This window comes from Mustela nivalis, assembly GCF_964662115.1.
Source record: "Mustela nivalis genome assembly, chromosome: 10".
Lineage (NCBI taxonomy): Eukaryota > Metazoa > Chordata > Mammalia > Carnivora > Mustelidae > Mustela > Mustela nivalis.
The window spans coordinates 4,821,994-4,838,575 of NC_139029.1; the positions used below are offsets into that span (position 1 = coordinate 4,821,994).

General features: G+C 47.8%; 1 protein-coding gene across 1 annotated transcript; it reads right to left on the reverse strand.

The window, feature by feature from the left end:
* Positions 1-3,829: 3,829 nt before the first annotated feature.
* Positions 3,830-8,682, reverse strand: UTS2 (urotensin 2; the record flags this gene model as incomplete). Its single annotated transcript, XM_082686704.1, has 4 exons — positions 3,830-4,012; positions 5,437-5,480; positions 6,546-6,656; positions 8,580-8,682. 4 exons carry the CDS (start codon positions 8,680-8,682, stop codon positions 3,893-3,895), a joined length of 378 nt encoding a protein of 125 aa, XP_082542830.1. The 3' UTR covers positions 3,830-3,892.
* Positions 8,683-16,582: the final 7,900 nt, after the last annotated feature.

The window sequence follows — 16,582 nt, forward strand, 5'->3', positions numbered from 1 at the left end:
TTTCCCTTCTTGATTTTTTAATGGGCTTTGTTTTCCTGAAGCAAACGCCATGTATCCAGTCTTTTATGTCCACGTCCCGGGGGCATTAAAGCTGTCAGTTAATGTTTTTTCTAGTTCTGCCATCCTCTGAGGAGATCGGATGGCCTCTAGAGAGGTGTGTGCTCAGGCAGCACCCGAAATCCACGGTAGTCACAAGTACAGCCAGAAATAGCCCCCAAACTTGGCCACCTTCCTTTCCTTCTGGTGTTACAGAAATCAGTTTCCCTGTGAGAGGGCTTGACATCCCACCTGCGGGCCGTCCGCTTTCAGAATGGTTCCCAGAAATGAACTTTCCTCTGGTCCTCGTGCAGCTTGGCCTTTCCCTCCGTAATTCAGGTGAAACGTTCTCGTTTGCCCACAGCACGAGTCACTTCGGTGTCCACCAGTGGTAGCAAATACCACCCGTCCGTACACTGGAAGTACCTGCTTGTCGGGGTTGGCTTTTGAGCTTTGTTCTTGTAGACGCCTTTCCTTTTAATTCTCCGCCTTCCACTGAAGTTCCCGAAGTCCTGCCCTCGCAGTGGATCTGCTCACCACGAGTGTGTCCCTCGGAAGCTGAAGTTAGCTCTTGCGTGTGTGGCGTTCAGAGAGCTCCTCACTCAACCCGTGGTATTCCCCTTTCTGATGTTTTTGTTTTTAAAATAATGACTGCAAAAGTTTCAGAAGTCAGGTTACAAATAATTATTGTTCTTTCATGCCTCAGTGTTTTAATGTCTCACCCAAAATCAACAGTTAACTCTTTCTTTCCAACCAGTTTACACACAAGAAGCCTGGCCATCTTTGCCGGAGAGCTGTAAGTGCCATGAAGGGCTGCGTGGGACAGCAGCGGCCCACGGGGACAGCAGTGGCCTGCGGGAGCCCCGCCGTCCTCGCAGGGGTGCAGCAGTCAGAGATCAGTGCTTCCTGCGTGACCATAATTGTGTCTTCAAGGAAGTGAGTGGGTTGTTTACTTGATAAGTTCGCTCCCTGCTCTTCAGAGAAGTCCGTGGTTCCTGCCCAGACTCTGGATGACGTGGGACCCACACAGAGGAGCAAGAGGACCAGAAGCCAATAATGGAGCAGCAGTAACCTTTCATCTTCTATCTAACAGACTGAGCTTTCTTTTTTTGTTTTATTTTGGTTTTTTGTTTTGTTTTTAAGAAAACACTCTTCCTCCTCTGAAGTTTTATACGTTTTTATAAAAGTATATCATGATAATGGTTAGGAGACTTAACCTTTTTATCTGTGATTGCATGATGCCTGCGGAGCCCTGATTCTCAATTCCCGTAGCTCAGGTTTGCTTTCTAAAATGGGTTTTCCTGGAAGGCAGTTCTGTGCATCCGAGCCGTTTTTGAATGCTGAGCTGTTCCGTGCAAGTGTCGCGGCGTTAGGACAGGGGAGCTCTCATGCTCTGCTCGGTCCGGATGATTTCTGAGCCCGCATCGCGGCGGTCAGGTGCTGTGGTATTTTTGCCCTTGGTGAGAAATCAAATTTTAAAAAACTAACGAGCCCGGATGTGGTCCATCAGTGTACTCTTCATGACCTTCTGCAGGGACAAAAATTTTAATCTGCATAAATCAGAAATGACACGTGGCTGTCAGAGGTCATGCAGCTTCATGCAGCACGTTTTGTACCTTATGTTCTCAGTCGTGGAAGCAACTCTTTTTCAGTCTTTCTGGTACTGGTTTTATCTCACTTTGCTGATCTCTTTGCCTTACACATCTTACGGAGTGCACCTGACGCCAGACTCGGTGTGAAACTGGTGCTTGCTGTAGGCAGAGCTGTAGTACCGCGTGTAACTTTCATATGTTGACAAGTAGCTCAGTTGGCGTAGGTAGGGATTGGACCGTGATGCTTGCGCTGCTGGAGCGAGGCAGAGGCTCAGCAGTGACGCTGCTGTCCCCCAAGGGGGCTGTACCCACTTTTACACTTTGTCGTGCAAGTTTATTAACTTTTTGTATTAATAACTACAGGAATGGATGATAAAAATGTGTATTATAGGTTTTGATGTTTACACAAATATTACCCAAAAGGCTGCATTTTCTTGGGTAGGAGGTCAGGATTTATGAAAAACAGAATGCTGTGTGAACGGAGTTGTTATGCAATTAAGTAAAACTTCATTATAATTCTCAAGGTCAATTTAATCTAAACTGAAATTTTGTTTCAGCTGAATTTATAATTAATTGTATGAATTTACTTGTTTTTAATGGTTATTAATACTTCAATCAGGTATCTTTTTCAATTAAAAACAAATAAACTATGTACATGTAGAACCTGATATACTTTTGCACTGTGTCAATAAACCTTTGTCCTGAATATGTATTTTTTATCATCAAGAAATGTTTACTAAGAGGCATTGCAAGGTGCTCAGATGAACGTTGGTTTTCTCAGCAGCACGGTGTGTGCGGGCCGGGGTCTGAGCTCCTGCTGCGCTGGCGAGTCCCTTACCCCCCCCTCCGGCATCCCTGAGACCTCGCCCGGCGGGGCCTCGGCGTCTGTGCATCGTCAACGCTGTCGGAACGCCTGCCTCCGAATTCAGCGTCAGACGTGTTGTGTCTGGTTCCCTAGAGCACACGGGCGCGTCACGAGGCGCGTGTGACACTGTGGCCGCAACAGAATCCCAGAGTCAAAACACGGGTCGAGATCCCGAAGCCCAGACTAGATGTTAGAGGCTTCAGGTCCGGGGCACCTTCCCGCAGCAGAGCAGTGATCCCGGGGAGAGGAGACAGCCGCGGGCTTGTCCCGGGCGCGCGGCTCTAACCGGAGCCGCTCCGGGCGCCTGCCCTGAATTTTCCGTCCGCAGCCGCCCGAGACTAAGAGAAGCCTCGCTCGAACCCTCGACTCGCAGCGCAGCCCGCGGGCTGGAGGGAGCCCTTCCCTGGCGGACGACTCGCCCTGCACGGCGGGGGCAGGGGTGCGAAGGTCCCAATCCCACCCCGGAGCCCCATCCGCGGGGGTCGCCACCCCCTACCCCTGAAACACAGCCCTGGAGTTCCTCCGAGGCCTTCTGGTGTCGTGAATATGAAACGGCTTTGTGGTGCCCGCCCTGTGCGTGGGTCGGGGGACGAGCCTAGCTTCGTTTCTACAGCGCGGGATACCAGTGTTCCCACGGCCGCTTAGTGGCCACATGGCCCCCGAGGTGACGCGTCCGTTCTTCGAGCTTGAGACGTCTTTCCCTACAGATTTGTCCTTGAGGGCTTAAATCCAGGAAGTAAAAGGTTTTCCTTTTTTTTTTTTTTTCTTTTTTAAGATTTTATTTATTTCAGAGAGAGAGAGAGCGCAGACACACACACACACACACACACACACACATACACACACACGTGCTCCTGCAAGGGGGTTTGTGTGGGGCAGGGACAGAGGGAGAAGCAGACTCCCCAGTGAGCAGGGAGCCCTGGGAGACCTAGAGCTTGATCCACGGACCCTGGGATCCTGAACTGAGCTGAAGGCAGCCAGCTTAACTGGTGCTTAACTGACTGAGCCACCCAGGCGCCCACAGACTTTTTTTTAAGCAATAACATTAGTTGTGATTTTTAAGGTTGAGAGGACGTGGAGGTAAGATAATGTTTAAACAATTTGTAGTGTAACTCTCTTAGCTAAATTTTACTTTTGCTTCTGTTCACTTACTAGCTTCACTTTTTAAATTTTCAGAGAATTCAAGGATAAATTGATGGAAAGAAAAGTAGTAAATTTTCAGGATACATTTATAAGTAAAATGACCACTCATGATATTTGCAAAACATAGAGGATTTATTTTCCAAATAATAATGAGCAGGGTTAAGTTTTTTTCTATACTATTTTCAAATCAGGCATTTTTGTTTTTAACTTCCTAAGATGGTTGTTTTTGGGTTGACTAGTAGATGTTCATTTCACTTCAGACACAGTATTTCCAGAAGCATTCAGAAGGAGACCCACGTTTCTCATCTTGTTTCCTGTATCTGGCCCAAAGATGACTCAGGAAAATGTTAGGATCTTGTCCAGAGAAGGCTTGAAACTAAACCCACAAACAAACAAAAAAAAAAGAGGTTATCAATGTATTAAGACCCCTACAAGTAAGAGGAACCATAGTTAAGACTTAGGACCTCTGAAAGGTGTCTGCTCTGTCATGTGGTGTGTAATTGCACTAGGAACCTGGAGTGTGGTGGTTCTGGAAAGGGGTCCAGCCCACTGATGGCCGTGAAGTTCCCCAAGCCCTCACTGACCCATCTCTATTGAAATACTCGGTCAGTAACATGTTCTGTCCATTTATTTATTATCTTCTTTGTGAAACAGATCTTGTATTTCCCCTGAAATGAACTTCTCTTGAAGTGTGGGCCCTGAGTATTGTCGTTACTGCAGAACGACACGAGCAGATCCAACTAATCACCTTTGTGATTTTAGAATCTTAGCCATCTTCCTTCTACTCAGAAGAATATAAACCTGAGAATGATGACTTTTACTTCGTCACCTGCAGACACCACACCGACCCCTGCTGGGTGGTTTCGCCCCATTGGGACCACAGGCCGTGTCTGCCGTCTCTAGGATGCAGTGTGTCCGGTATATTTTTACAAGGATGCTAGTGGGTACTACACCAAAAAAGATGTCTCTGGCCAAAATGTTTGGGAAGTTCTTGATTAAAGTTAAATAAGTTTACCTCGGGATTTCATGGAGGTTTCGGTGTGCTGACATAACAGAGAATCACCGAGGTGGGAGAGGCTAGAACAGTGGGCATGGTCGATTGGCTGCTGGGACTGGTGTCCCAGCACAAACCCTTCGGGAAGCACGTAGAGGTTGGGGGTGTTAGTGATGATGGTCAAGTGCAGACTTGCCTTTCAGCATCGGAGGCCCTCCAGGAATTGCATGCCATTTCTAGCCATCTACTATTATCATTCCCCGGTTCCCTCTCCCACTCTTTCCCCCACACCCAGAGTACAGCCCGTGCCCCGCCCTCTGTGGCCCGTGCTCCACCTGCGTGTTTGAGCGCAGCGCTCTTCCACTTAGACCCTGCACCCAGCGGCTGGAATGCGCATGCGAGTCACCCGTGGTTCGTGCTGGGGCAGGGATTTTGACTCCCTATGAGATTCTGCATTTCTCCCGAGCTTCCCAGTGACACCAGGGCTGCCGGCCCCGGGCCATGTGGGGGGATGATGAAAGAGCTCGCACAGGGATGACAGACTGGAGAGTAGGGACTTATCTATTGTTCATTCCCTTAAACTTATTACAGTAATTTTTACCCAAAATAGGCTCTGGGAAAATGCTTGTGGTCACATCTAATACGGATCAGAATTTAGGAAAAGTAATGCTTTGAAATAACACCGATTGGCCAGTTACTTGAAGGGATGATTTCCACCCAGGACACAACCCAGTTCAAGAATTCAGGATCCTCTAAAGTCAAGGTATGAAATGCTTCACCTGACCGTCATAAATAGAGCCACTTACCTTTTTCATGCTTCCTCTGGTGTTAGCAATGTTGGTACTGAGACCTGGAAAACAGTATTCGGAAACCATTCATCATCAGATCTGTGATTTCCAGTTTATGCTTGTTTTTCTTAGAATATTACTAAGTCACGTCTAATTTCTGATCTTCCTGTTTTCACGCCACAGTGATGTTTCCTTGAAGGCCGCCGGGCAGGGCCCCTGTTCTTTCTTGCTGAGGGGAGTCCACAAAGGGCGCTGCTTTCTCCCCAGGAAGTTAGCAGCTCAGTAGTTTATTGGAAACATTTTAAATGAATGAACTTCTTTCTAGTAAATGTTCCATTCATTTAAAAATGTCTCCAATAAACTACTGAGCTGCTAACTTCGGGAGAATGCAGCGCCCTTTGTGGACTCCCGCTGCCGGGGTGGTTCAGTCAGTTAAGTGTCAGACTCTTGAGTTGGGCTCAGATCCTGATCTTGGGGTCAGGCTCTGTGCTCAGTGTGGAGCCTGCTGAAGATCGTCCTCCTCCCTCTGCCCCGCCCCCCACCCCCTTCTCCAGGGAGAAAAAAAAGGCTTCATTTCATTTCCAGAATGTCCTGGGAATTTGTGTCTGTGCGTAGAGTACAGTCAGAGAAAACCGTAAAAGCGGGCAGTTGATTGGTGGCCGTGTGCGACTGCGGGGGGCCGTTTACCCGGCCTGTCTCCTTGCCTTCACAACAGCCCTCGGAGGTGGCATGTGTCCCAATCCCGCCTACTGATAAGAAACGGAGGTACCAGGTGATTAAGTAGTTTGCCCAAGATTTTAGCAAGAGGGAAAGTGGGATTTCAAATTGCACTTACTGGAAACTGCGATAACACCCCCCTTCCCCTCCATATAAATCTGTGCAGGATAAAATATATATACATAAGCTGGGATGGCACAGAGAGCGCGATGCTGGCGAGGAGTTGGGGAGAAAGAGAAAACACAAGATTGCAGAGCCGTCTCGACCCCAGAAGGGGAGAGTGGCGGGCAATTTATTAGCCTGTTTTATAGGTCATCTTTCCCTTCCAAAACAGGTTTTTACCTCATCTAGTGGAGAAGAGAGTAATTCAGTAGCAATAAAATCACCGATCCGTGCAAGAATTCTTTTACCTGCCTTCCTGAGACCATCACCCCTCTCTGCCCCTGACATCTCCAGCAGCATTTGCAGGAGGGACACTCTCTCCAGTTCATCCAAGGCTGATCGCGTGTCTCCATCAGGTGCTACATAGAGTAAAATAGAGGTTAGTCACGCTGTTCACCCTTCAATTACCTGTTCCCTATTGTGTTCAGGGGGGCTCTGGGGCAGGGAGGGAATACTAGGGAAGCCTCCAGTGCTGTGTTCGTGAATTATCATTGGTATCTCAACAGAGAGGTGGGGAGGCTACGGTCCGATTTGTGAGCCGGCAGCACAGAAAATCAAGAGAAGGGCATCTAGTTCTGACTCTACGCCCTTGCCCAACTGCTCAGCCACCCCAAATAGGAGAGCAGAGGCTGAGCCACAGGGCCCATTGAAAAATGTTTCCACTGGAAAAGTGGTTCTCTTTTGTTCCTATTTCTCTTCTGCTGCCCGTTACCTTTCATTTGTGGATGATCTGAGTGATAGCATAGGTAGGAAGAGGGAAGGGGTGCTTTTCTGGGAGCCAAGACTGTCCCTGTTCTTCTGATAACCAAATAAGATGTCAGTACTCCTTGTCTCTCTGGCCTTCAAGACTTGAAGACCGCCATCATTAGAAGAGTCAGCCTTTAAAATCCTCTTTAAAGACTTTGATAGTAACATTTTTAATGTGAGACTTGGTCAACTGAATATAAGATGTATGGCAAGTGTGCGTGCGAGGTGTGGGACGTGGGAGGAAGGCAGAAGGTATGCTGCGGGACACTTGGCACCAGGATGGCTCTCTTGGCTGGCAGCCGCCGTGCTGAGATCAGAGGCTCCGGGAGCCCCGGAACGCCAGCTGGCTTTCAGCTTACAGATGCGGTGCTACGACCTCAGCTGGAAGGCATTACAAAGGCATCCGAGCACATTCGCAATATTTCTGAAGCATATTAATGAAAAACCTGTAAAATTCGGCCACGTGTCTTGAGGCTCATTTATGTAGGAACAACTAAATTAGAAAAACTGAGACAAGAACTTGAAGGGAGGCTGTCACCTGTTTAGGGTTTGAGTAAGATGCTGCACTCATCAGAGCTTTAAAAAAAACCTTAATATGTACATTTTTTAAAAGGACAGTGATAGAGCCAGTCTTGATTTCATCTTGTGCTTGCCTCTCACTGTTCTTTTTAAGTAGCAGAGATTCAATAAAGTTAATGCCTGTTTTGGGCCGCGAACACAACGGGAGGTCAGGGGTTGCAGCCGTGGACGGGGCATGTGTGAGTAGCCAACAGTGCTTGGCCATCATCAAAAAGCCTCTTGGGAGAAACTTTGGAGACTAGGAGTGATAAAATCAATGGCATAGAAGAGTTTTTTCCTTTAAAAAAAAGTCTAAAAGTACCCCAAATTAAAGACAAGATAAAATCCATTTAAAATGTTTATGCATCAGTTGTTTTATTCCTTAAACTAAATTAAGAGGAAATAGCCAAATAAGTACTGACCGATTCTTTTTTTAATTCAACTTAAACTGAATGAGATATAAATCAAAAAGAACAAGATACTTGACCTGGAAACCAATGTCATCCCAAGCTCCAAACTGTCCCTTTTTTATTCCTTAACGAACATTTGTGTTTCATGTAACACATATCAGATGATTACTTTTAACTGAAAATGGTATTAAAATAATCTATAATTGGAACAAACAAATTCTACATCCAACCAGTTCATTTAAAATAGAAACCAAAAGGAATTGATGTTTAAAATGTCATACAATTTTTTAAACTGAAAAAAAAAAAAAAAAAAGTTGACCAAAACAAAAGTTTGGGTTACAGAAATAATAGGAAATAAGCAAAGCTACCCTTTTTTTCTCTTCCGTTTTAGAATGAAAAAAAAAAAAAAAGCCTAAAATGGATTGTAAGGGTCCTCTAGGATTCTATCCATAGCTAGGACTGAAAAGACTTCTGCAAACAAGAATTCCCATTCTTATCTCTAACTTTGCATTTAAGACCCTTGAAGACTCTTCCAAGACTAACAGAAGGGAAACAAATTCAATTTACCTGAGAGCCGCAGGGTCTCTTCCCTGGAGTCAGGGACAGGCAGAGCAAGGAGAGGATGTAAACATCCCATGAAAAGCAAACCCCAGGGGATCAGCTTATACATGCTGGGCAAGAGACAGGAGTCTCCCTTCTTGGCTTCTGTTGCTCGGAACTTCCAGCTTACTCCTTATTCTGTGATCAGTGGTTATATATATGATCCTATGACTCATTCACCCCCTCCAAAAAATTAAATTTATTGGCTATGAAGGCTAAAAGGCAATCACTTTGCATTGATGTAATTTTTCAAGGTAACAACTCACAGACAATAAATAAATTTGCTGTCAATGCCTAGTGTACAAAGTAGATATAAAAAGAATAGTTACATTTATGAATCTGGGCAAAGGACTGACAGCAAGAAGTCACAAGTCAAAGAAAGGGTCACGCATGAGTTGAAGTGGCCAAGACAAGGACATGGATGTCTGAGTCCTAGCAGGAGTGACACAGAGCGTGACATGGAATGTGTTGGTTTCCCTTTTCTTAATCAAGAGCGATAGATGAATTGTCCTGTTGTATCGGAGACTGCCATGGCCGAAGAATGACAATGTGCAGATTAACACTTAAAACCAGTTCTTTAGTGAAGTTAAGTTAAAATGCACAGCAAACCTTCAGGCTCAGAGCAAGTCTTGAATTTCAATATTGTTCATCAAGGAGGAATGAAACACACGCCTGAAAACCTCACCAATGAATATTTCCTGTGACTGACTGCTCCCCTTGGCAGTCTGCTGGCCTGGCCCCAGCCTGGACCATCAAATGGCCTCCCCGTGGGTGTCCTTGGGTCTACACTCCACCCCACCAGCGTCTACACAGCACAAGTCGAATCATGTCAGGTTCTTGCTCAGAACCCCATATGGACCTCAAATAAAAGTTAAAACTGTGGAATTACTAGAAAAACAAAATCACGAGCCCCTTCCCAACCTTAAGGCAGGTAGAAGTTTCTTAGCTGAGACATCAACCACATAAGCAAGAAATGGATCAATTTGACTGCGCCAGAATTAGAAACATCTGCTAAGAGATACCTGTAAGAAAATGAAAAGACCAGTCCCTTCTAGGAGAAAAGTCACAACACATATGCCTGATGAAAGATTTCTCCATAGATATAAAATATATATACATAGAAAGAACCATAACTCAGTAAGCCTAAACCCCATGAAAGGAATGAACACATACTCCAAAAGAGAAGGTATACAAGTCTCTAATAAGGACATGAAATATTCCACATCATTCTCATCAGAGAAATGCAAATTAAAATCACAGTGAGGGGCTACCATACACCCAGCCCAGTACAGCAGCTGTGCTCAAAAAGACTGATGATCCCAAGCATTAGAAAAGGAGCGAGCCCGTAGGGGAAGGCAAAACAGCACAACCTCCCTGGAAAACAGTTTGTAAGTTTCTCATAAAGTTAAATATCCCTTAAATTATGCAAACCCTGAAATCCCTCTGCAAGGTCTCCACATACTCGAGGGAAATGAATGCATTGATCCGAGAATCACTTGCACGCGAACATTCCAAGCAGCTTTATTCCCAACCCTAGAAAACTGCAAGCAGCCCAAGGTCCACCCACAGACGAGTGGACAAACAAGCCGGACTGAGCTGGAGGATGGAATTCTACTCAACAGAACTCTACTCAACAGCAGCTAGTAAACACGACAGGGTGGGTCTCAAGGATTTTGGGCAGCGTGAAGTAAAGCCAGACCAAGGACAGTACCTGTGGCATGATTCCATTCAGATGACGTTCTAGAACTTGCGGCACACTTCTGTGGGAGGTGGAGGGTTGACTGTGCAAGGACGAGGGAGCTTTCTGGGGTAATGAAAATGTCCTCTATCTTGACCAAGGATAGGGCTACATGGTCATAGATATACATGGACCAAAACTCATCAAACTCTACACTTGACATGGGTGCATCATCTTGTACGTGACTGATCCCTGATGAGGCTGATTGTCTCTTAAATCTCCCGTAGCTCCTATTCCATGTTTCAGTTCTTCCAGTGCTGTTCTCTGCTTACAGCTAAACTCGACTGCTTCCTGAACACATTCCTGCCTCAGGACCTTTGCCATGGCTGCTCGCCACCTGAAATGTTCTTTGCTTGATGTGCACCTGCCTCCCTTCCTCCCCTCCTTTGAGTGTTTGCTAGAATGTTACATCCTCCGTGAGGTCTTCCCTGAAGGCGCTACTTAAAAATCGTAACAAACCTATCCCAGGCATTACTCATGTTCATGCCTCTCTCAGCTTATCCCACTGCACTGAGCCCTCCGGCCTGGTTACATATTTCAGGCCGTTATCAAACTAGAGGCACTTAGTAAATATCTGCTGAGTCAGCGAGTGGGGCACCATCCTGTGTCGGGCCATGTTTCGGGGCAAAAGCAGAGAACAAAGTAAGTTTCTACTCTCGTGAACTTTCCTGCCAGAGGCAACAGACAGCAAAATGAGTATTTGCGATGATAATTTTTTACTGCTACGGGGAATAAAGCAGAGTGAAGAGACAGTGCAGCGAGGCTGGTGGGCAGACAGGCAGGCAGGAGGCCTCTGGGAAGGGGGAGGGGGGAGCACAGACCCAGGTGGAGTCAGGGAGCCATACATGTGCAGGATCTCCCAGAGGAAATGGAGGAACGGCCTGGAAGCGGGTGGAGCACTGGCGGGAGAGTGGCATCCCCGGTGGGGGGTCGGGGGCCGTACTGCTCATGGGCAGGATTGATCCAGCCCAGACCCCTGGATGGGCAGCAGGGCGTTGTCAGTGCTGGGACAGGGACAGGGACAATGTCAGGGCAAGTGCGCACACAGTTCTGACGGGACAGAAGGTGGTCATCTTCAGACTCCTCTAGCCATTCAGCAGACGTCTCAGCACCCACAACACACCTACACTGCCGGGTGCACGACACAGCTGTGGACCCAGATGACAGAAAGAGGCGCTCAACCTGCGGGTTGGTGCCAACAGAAACCACGCTTGCCTCCCTCCGTCCGTCTCTCTGGCTCCACACTTCCTTGCCTTGATAAATCTCTGCCCATTTTAGCTCATTCTTTGTTTTCTCTTTGCAAAACTGGCTTTCTTTTCTTTTCCACATGTATTTGACCAGACATACACCCCACTGACCCGTATTTGCCTTTCTTCAGTTGGAGATCAGCTCCGACACAGTATCTTTAAATCCAATTTGCAAATTCCTAGAAGAGAGGGTTCAACGGGCCCAGTTCAGCAGAGCTTTTGCTGAACATCCCCATGGACGGTTCCTGGGGCAGCTCATACACAAGAGAGGACTGTGGCCCCACCAGACATCCCAAACTGAATACAGTATGGCAGGAGAGAAAATACACTTACACCTGGTAAGCCTGCTTCCAGAAATTTACCCTAAGGAAATAACACAACAGCAGCAATGCATCAGCAGCAGCCTTAGTTGTGGAGGCCAAGACGTTAGATCAAAGACCGCAGACTGAACTGCATACAGGAGTCAGAGGTGATCATGTAAGTGAGCGAAGCCAGCTTGGTGAATGCAATAGGGAGTGGTGGGGAGTGTGGCAAAGTAGAGAGCTTATGCTCTCTCTAAAGGTGGACTCCTGCTGCTAGTTGCCAAATCTTGATATTAGAAATCTGGATTTTAAGGGCTATCCCTTTCTCTTGGCAACAAATTCAAACTAAAAAACAAGAATGACAGGGGCGCCTGCATGGCTCAGTTGGTTAAGTGTCCAACTCTTGATTTCAGCTCAGGTCATGATCTCAGGGTCATGACATGGAGCTCTGCATCGGGCTCTGTGCTCAGTGGGGGGTTTGCTTGGGATTCTCTCTCTCCTCTGCCCCTCCCCTTGCTTGTGCACAGTCTCTAAATTAATTAATTAAATTTTAAAAGAATGACAAAAAAAAAATGTAAGCCCACTATGTCTTCAAATAGTACACACCGACAAGCCATAATTCACCTTTCAGGCACCTGGTTCTGCCCTAAATACCTAAAATAAGCGTGTAAGTTTGAAGATCATGGAGCTTAGAAACTTGGAAAACAGGGCTGACTGGGTGGCTCAGTCCATTGGGCACTCGACTCTTGGTTTCAGCTCAGGTCGTGATCTCAGGGTCCTGGGATGGAGCCCCACATGCTGGCTTCACGCTCAGCACGGAGTCTGCTTGAGATTGTCTCTCCCTGTCTCTCTTCTCCCTTCTGCTGCATATTCTCTCTGTGTGTGTGTCTCTCTCTCATATAAATCTTTAAAAGAAAAAAGAAACTTGGAAAACAGAATAATGTTAAGGAATTAGAATACAAGGAGACTGTGGGAAAAGAAAGGACAGTGGACAAGAACTGGCATGTAATCTCGCAAAGGTGAAAATAGCTATGCGAGGGTGACGGTGGTTTCTTTCAGGTGCTGTTGCATTGTACACGTTGCATCGCTATTTATTATGTCTGTCAGTTACACGCGTCTGTATAAAGCATTCAGGAAGCCAAGTCCTGCCGTGGGGGTCAGGAAGCAGGCAGGCAGGGGCTCGGGGGCGCTGGTGCCCCTTGAGGACGTTTCTGGGAGAGGCTCCTCTTCTCTATGGAAGGGGCTCCCTGCCAAGCTTTGTCATCCTCCGGTGACTCAGGGGTACTTCTGACAGTTCTTAGTGATGATTTTACAGGATGGCCTAATTAAGTTACTACTAAAAGCTTAAGCTCAAAAGAAAATTAGCTTCTTTCCTTCAGCAGACCATCAATGACAATGTCACCTTGTCCCAGAAACATACTGATACATCACTCAGTCCTAACGGTCCTTGCGTTAAGCAACGCAGCTCTGTGGTTACAGCAGAACAGGTACGACTGATGATGACAACTTTTCGTGGTAGGGAGGTCCCTTTCATTAGTTGCAAATTACCTTTTTTTCCCCCAAGGATTTTCATTTCTTTACTTGAGAGAGAGAGAAAGAGAGCACAAGCAGGAGGGAGGGTAGAGGGAGGGGCGGACTCTCCACTGATCAGGGCCCCCCACCGGCCCACAATGTAGGGCTCCACTGGGGGCTCGATCCCAGGACCCTGGGATCATGGCTTGAGCCAAAGGCAGACGCATAATGGGCTGACCCACACGGGCACCCCACAAATTAACTTTTTAAACCAGAAGGGAATTTTTTGTGTCTTTGAAGAAGCAAACAGTGAGTATGACATATTTGGAGTGACTCGTGCCCATGGAGCACCAGTGTCCACTGGATAAACATCGGAGTCAGAAATCTCTGGTCTGTTTTGAAACTGATCTGAGTTCACCAAAGCTGCTGCTGTGTCTGTCTGTGAGTCCCATGGGCCTAACTTTTGCGGATAGTCCTCAGTTGTGAGGAGAATTTGATAAAAGTGACTCTGCTTAGTGTTTCAAGCCTGTCCGGTGCTTCCTTAGTGAGCGCTGTCAAAATTCAGGACAGTCGATCAGAAATGCGTTTGTGCTCTTCAAACACTACAGCGATTATGCTGTTTTTGAAGCCGACCTGGGTCCCTGACACCAGCACAGCTCCCATTCAGATGATGTTTCAGACATCATAGGGGTCCACTCTTACTTCTATTAGTTGCAGGCTCTTGGGTTCATTTGCATGAATGCATATTCATGAAAAATTTAACCTAATCTATATTGGATATAGACTTAGTTTATGTTAATGTATATCTGGAGTAACCATTGCGTGTAAAGGGCTCCTGAGTGCCTCCCTTGTCAATCGCACTGGGGCAGTATCCCTCGGGAATCAGTCGCTCCCACCCCCCCAGGAGAATTGGGGCTTCGTGGGAGAGGTGATCGGGGACTGAGTGAGAACACAGCCTGAACCAAAGCCCTGACGATGTGCTCGGTGTGTTTGCAAAAGGCTGGACCCAGCTTGCCAAGACCAGAGGGGTAGTCACCTAGATGATTAGATCACATCGCCAAGTTAAGGAATTTGGATTTTTGTCCTTTAATAGAAAAGAGGAGAGACAAGGAAGGGTTTGAAACAAGGGAGTTGTGTCATTCAATATCTAGGGCATCAGAAGGTGACAGGTGCTGCAAAAAACTGAGTAGGCTCAGGAGGGTGGTGGTAGGGCACGGGGCCATTGTGGGTAATCAGTATAGAAGGAAAGGAAGAGAGTGCCATGTGCTATCTGGGAAAAAAACAAAAACAAAACATTCCAGGCAAAGGTAATAGCAATTGCCAAGGCCCTGGGGTAGGATTGGTTTATGCCTTTTTGAGCTTTGAGCAACACCCAAGAGGTCAGCATGGGTCCGGCAGTATTAAGGGGGAGAACAGTGCGGGCTGCAGACAAAAGATGGTAGCGGGGCAAATTTTGGTTCTTTTTGGTTATTTTAAGGACTTCTGGCTTTAAAGTGAGTAGGACAGAAGCCCTTTTGGAGCAAATATATGGCCGAATGTGAATGATGTTTTAAAAGACTCAGTCTGGCATAAGGAGGTGGGCACGGGGGACAAGGTGGAAGTGGAGAGGCCGCCCTCTGGAGGCTGGAAGGGCGGGGGGTGAGAATGGCCAGATTCTGCAGCTGCTTGAAGGACGAACCACTAGGATTTGCTGGCGAATTGGCTGCCACACACAGACAGGCATGGAGGATGCCCCAGCGCCCTTGGCCTGAGAACCTGGAAGGGCGGCCTCGCCCGTAACAAAACGGGGACAGTGGTGGGGAGCGCCGGCTTGCAGGGGATTGTCGGGAGTGGTTTGGACATATTGGTTTGGGGGTCTGTGAGCACCCCCCCCCCCGCCCAGGCAAAGGTCGAGAAGGAACTGGACGCACACAGGGTCCAGGAGGAAGACCTGGGCTGTAGATAGAACCTGGAGTCAGCAGGGGGTGTGTAAAGGCGTGTGGCCACACACATCACCAAGGACGTGAGGGCAGACAGGGGAGCAGCGTGGAGCAGGTGAGGGCCCAGGAGACTGACCACGTCTTTGGCAGGAACAGTTGTGATGGCACCAAGGGTTGAGAGGCTGATTAGAATGGGCTCAAGAAATAATGGGGAAAAGCCTAGCAGGTTGGGCACTTCCTCTGTTGGTGGAATAATACCGATGATGTCAGTGCGGGTGTCCAGGTCCTGCGTGTTGTGCGCAGCACATGCCCAGGTCTCCAGGGTGGCGGGCAGAGCTGCGGCAACATCCCTGCTTTTCAGATGATGGAAGGGAGGCTGCACGAGGTCCAGAAGCCTGCCAAGCTCCTGCGGCGTGTGATGAGCGCTGGGCCTGCTCTAGGACCCCGTGCCACCATACTTGACATCCTTCACAGGACCTGGCACTGTGGGAAGTGGGGAGCTCTGTGACCGACCATTTTCAGGGTAGCCCCGGGTGCTCGGGGGTCCTTATGCTGCAGGGGTACCTGAGAGGAGCCACTTTGTGGAACTGGGCGAGCATGGCCCTGCCCACCCCTCCCCGGAAGAAGGGTGACCACACGAGAAAACAGCAACGTGTCCAGTGATACCCGCCCTACTCGATGGGGCTAGATTTTTATAAACTCTAAAAAATAAGCCCTTCCATTTGCCTTGAAAATGTCACATTTCCTCGGGATCTCGCGTTGGTGATATAGTGGTGAGCATAGCTGCCTTCCACGGGATCTCGTGGGCAGCCGCAGGAGGGCTGGGTCTTCACTCTCAGGCGTTGATTTTCTAGCAGAGACGTCCATCCCCATCCCTGTGACCTGAAGGCCACTTTCCAAAGGAGGGTGAGCTGCCAAAGCAGGACACTCTGGGTCTGGACTTCACGCGCCAGAGGATGCGTCACAAGTGCCGGCGACAGGAAGGGTGCTGGGCAAACACCCACTCTCGTTATTGATTGGATCCATCCAATTGCCTGGGAGCCCCGTGTAGGCATTGTTCAAGGGAATGACTCAAATGTCACCTGAATGATGCCTGAACGGCTTCAGCCAGCACTTTCCACATTTCTGATGTCACAGGAGACTTTTCATTGCAGAGAATCTTAATTGTGACTGAGGGCTGGATGTGGGGTGAAGCAGAGTGATAGGTCTGCTGGGGGAGTGGGCGCTGAATGGAGCTGGGCCAGTGGGGTGA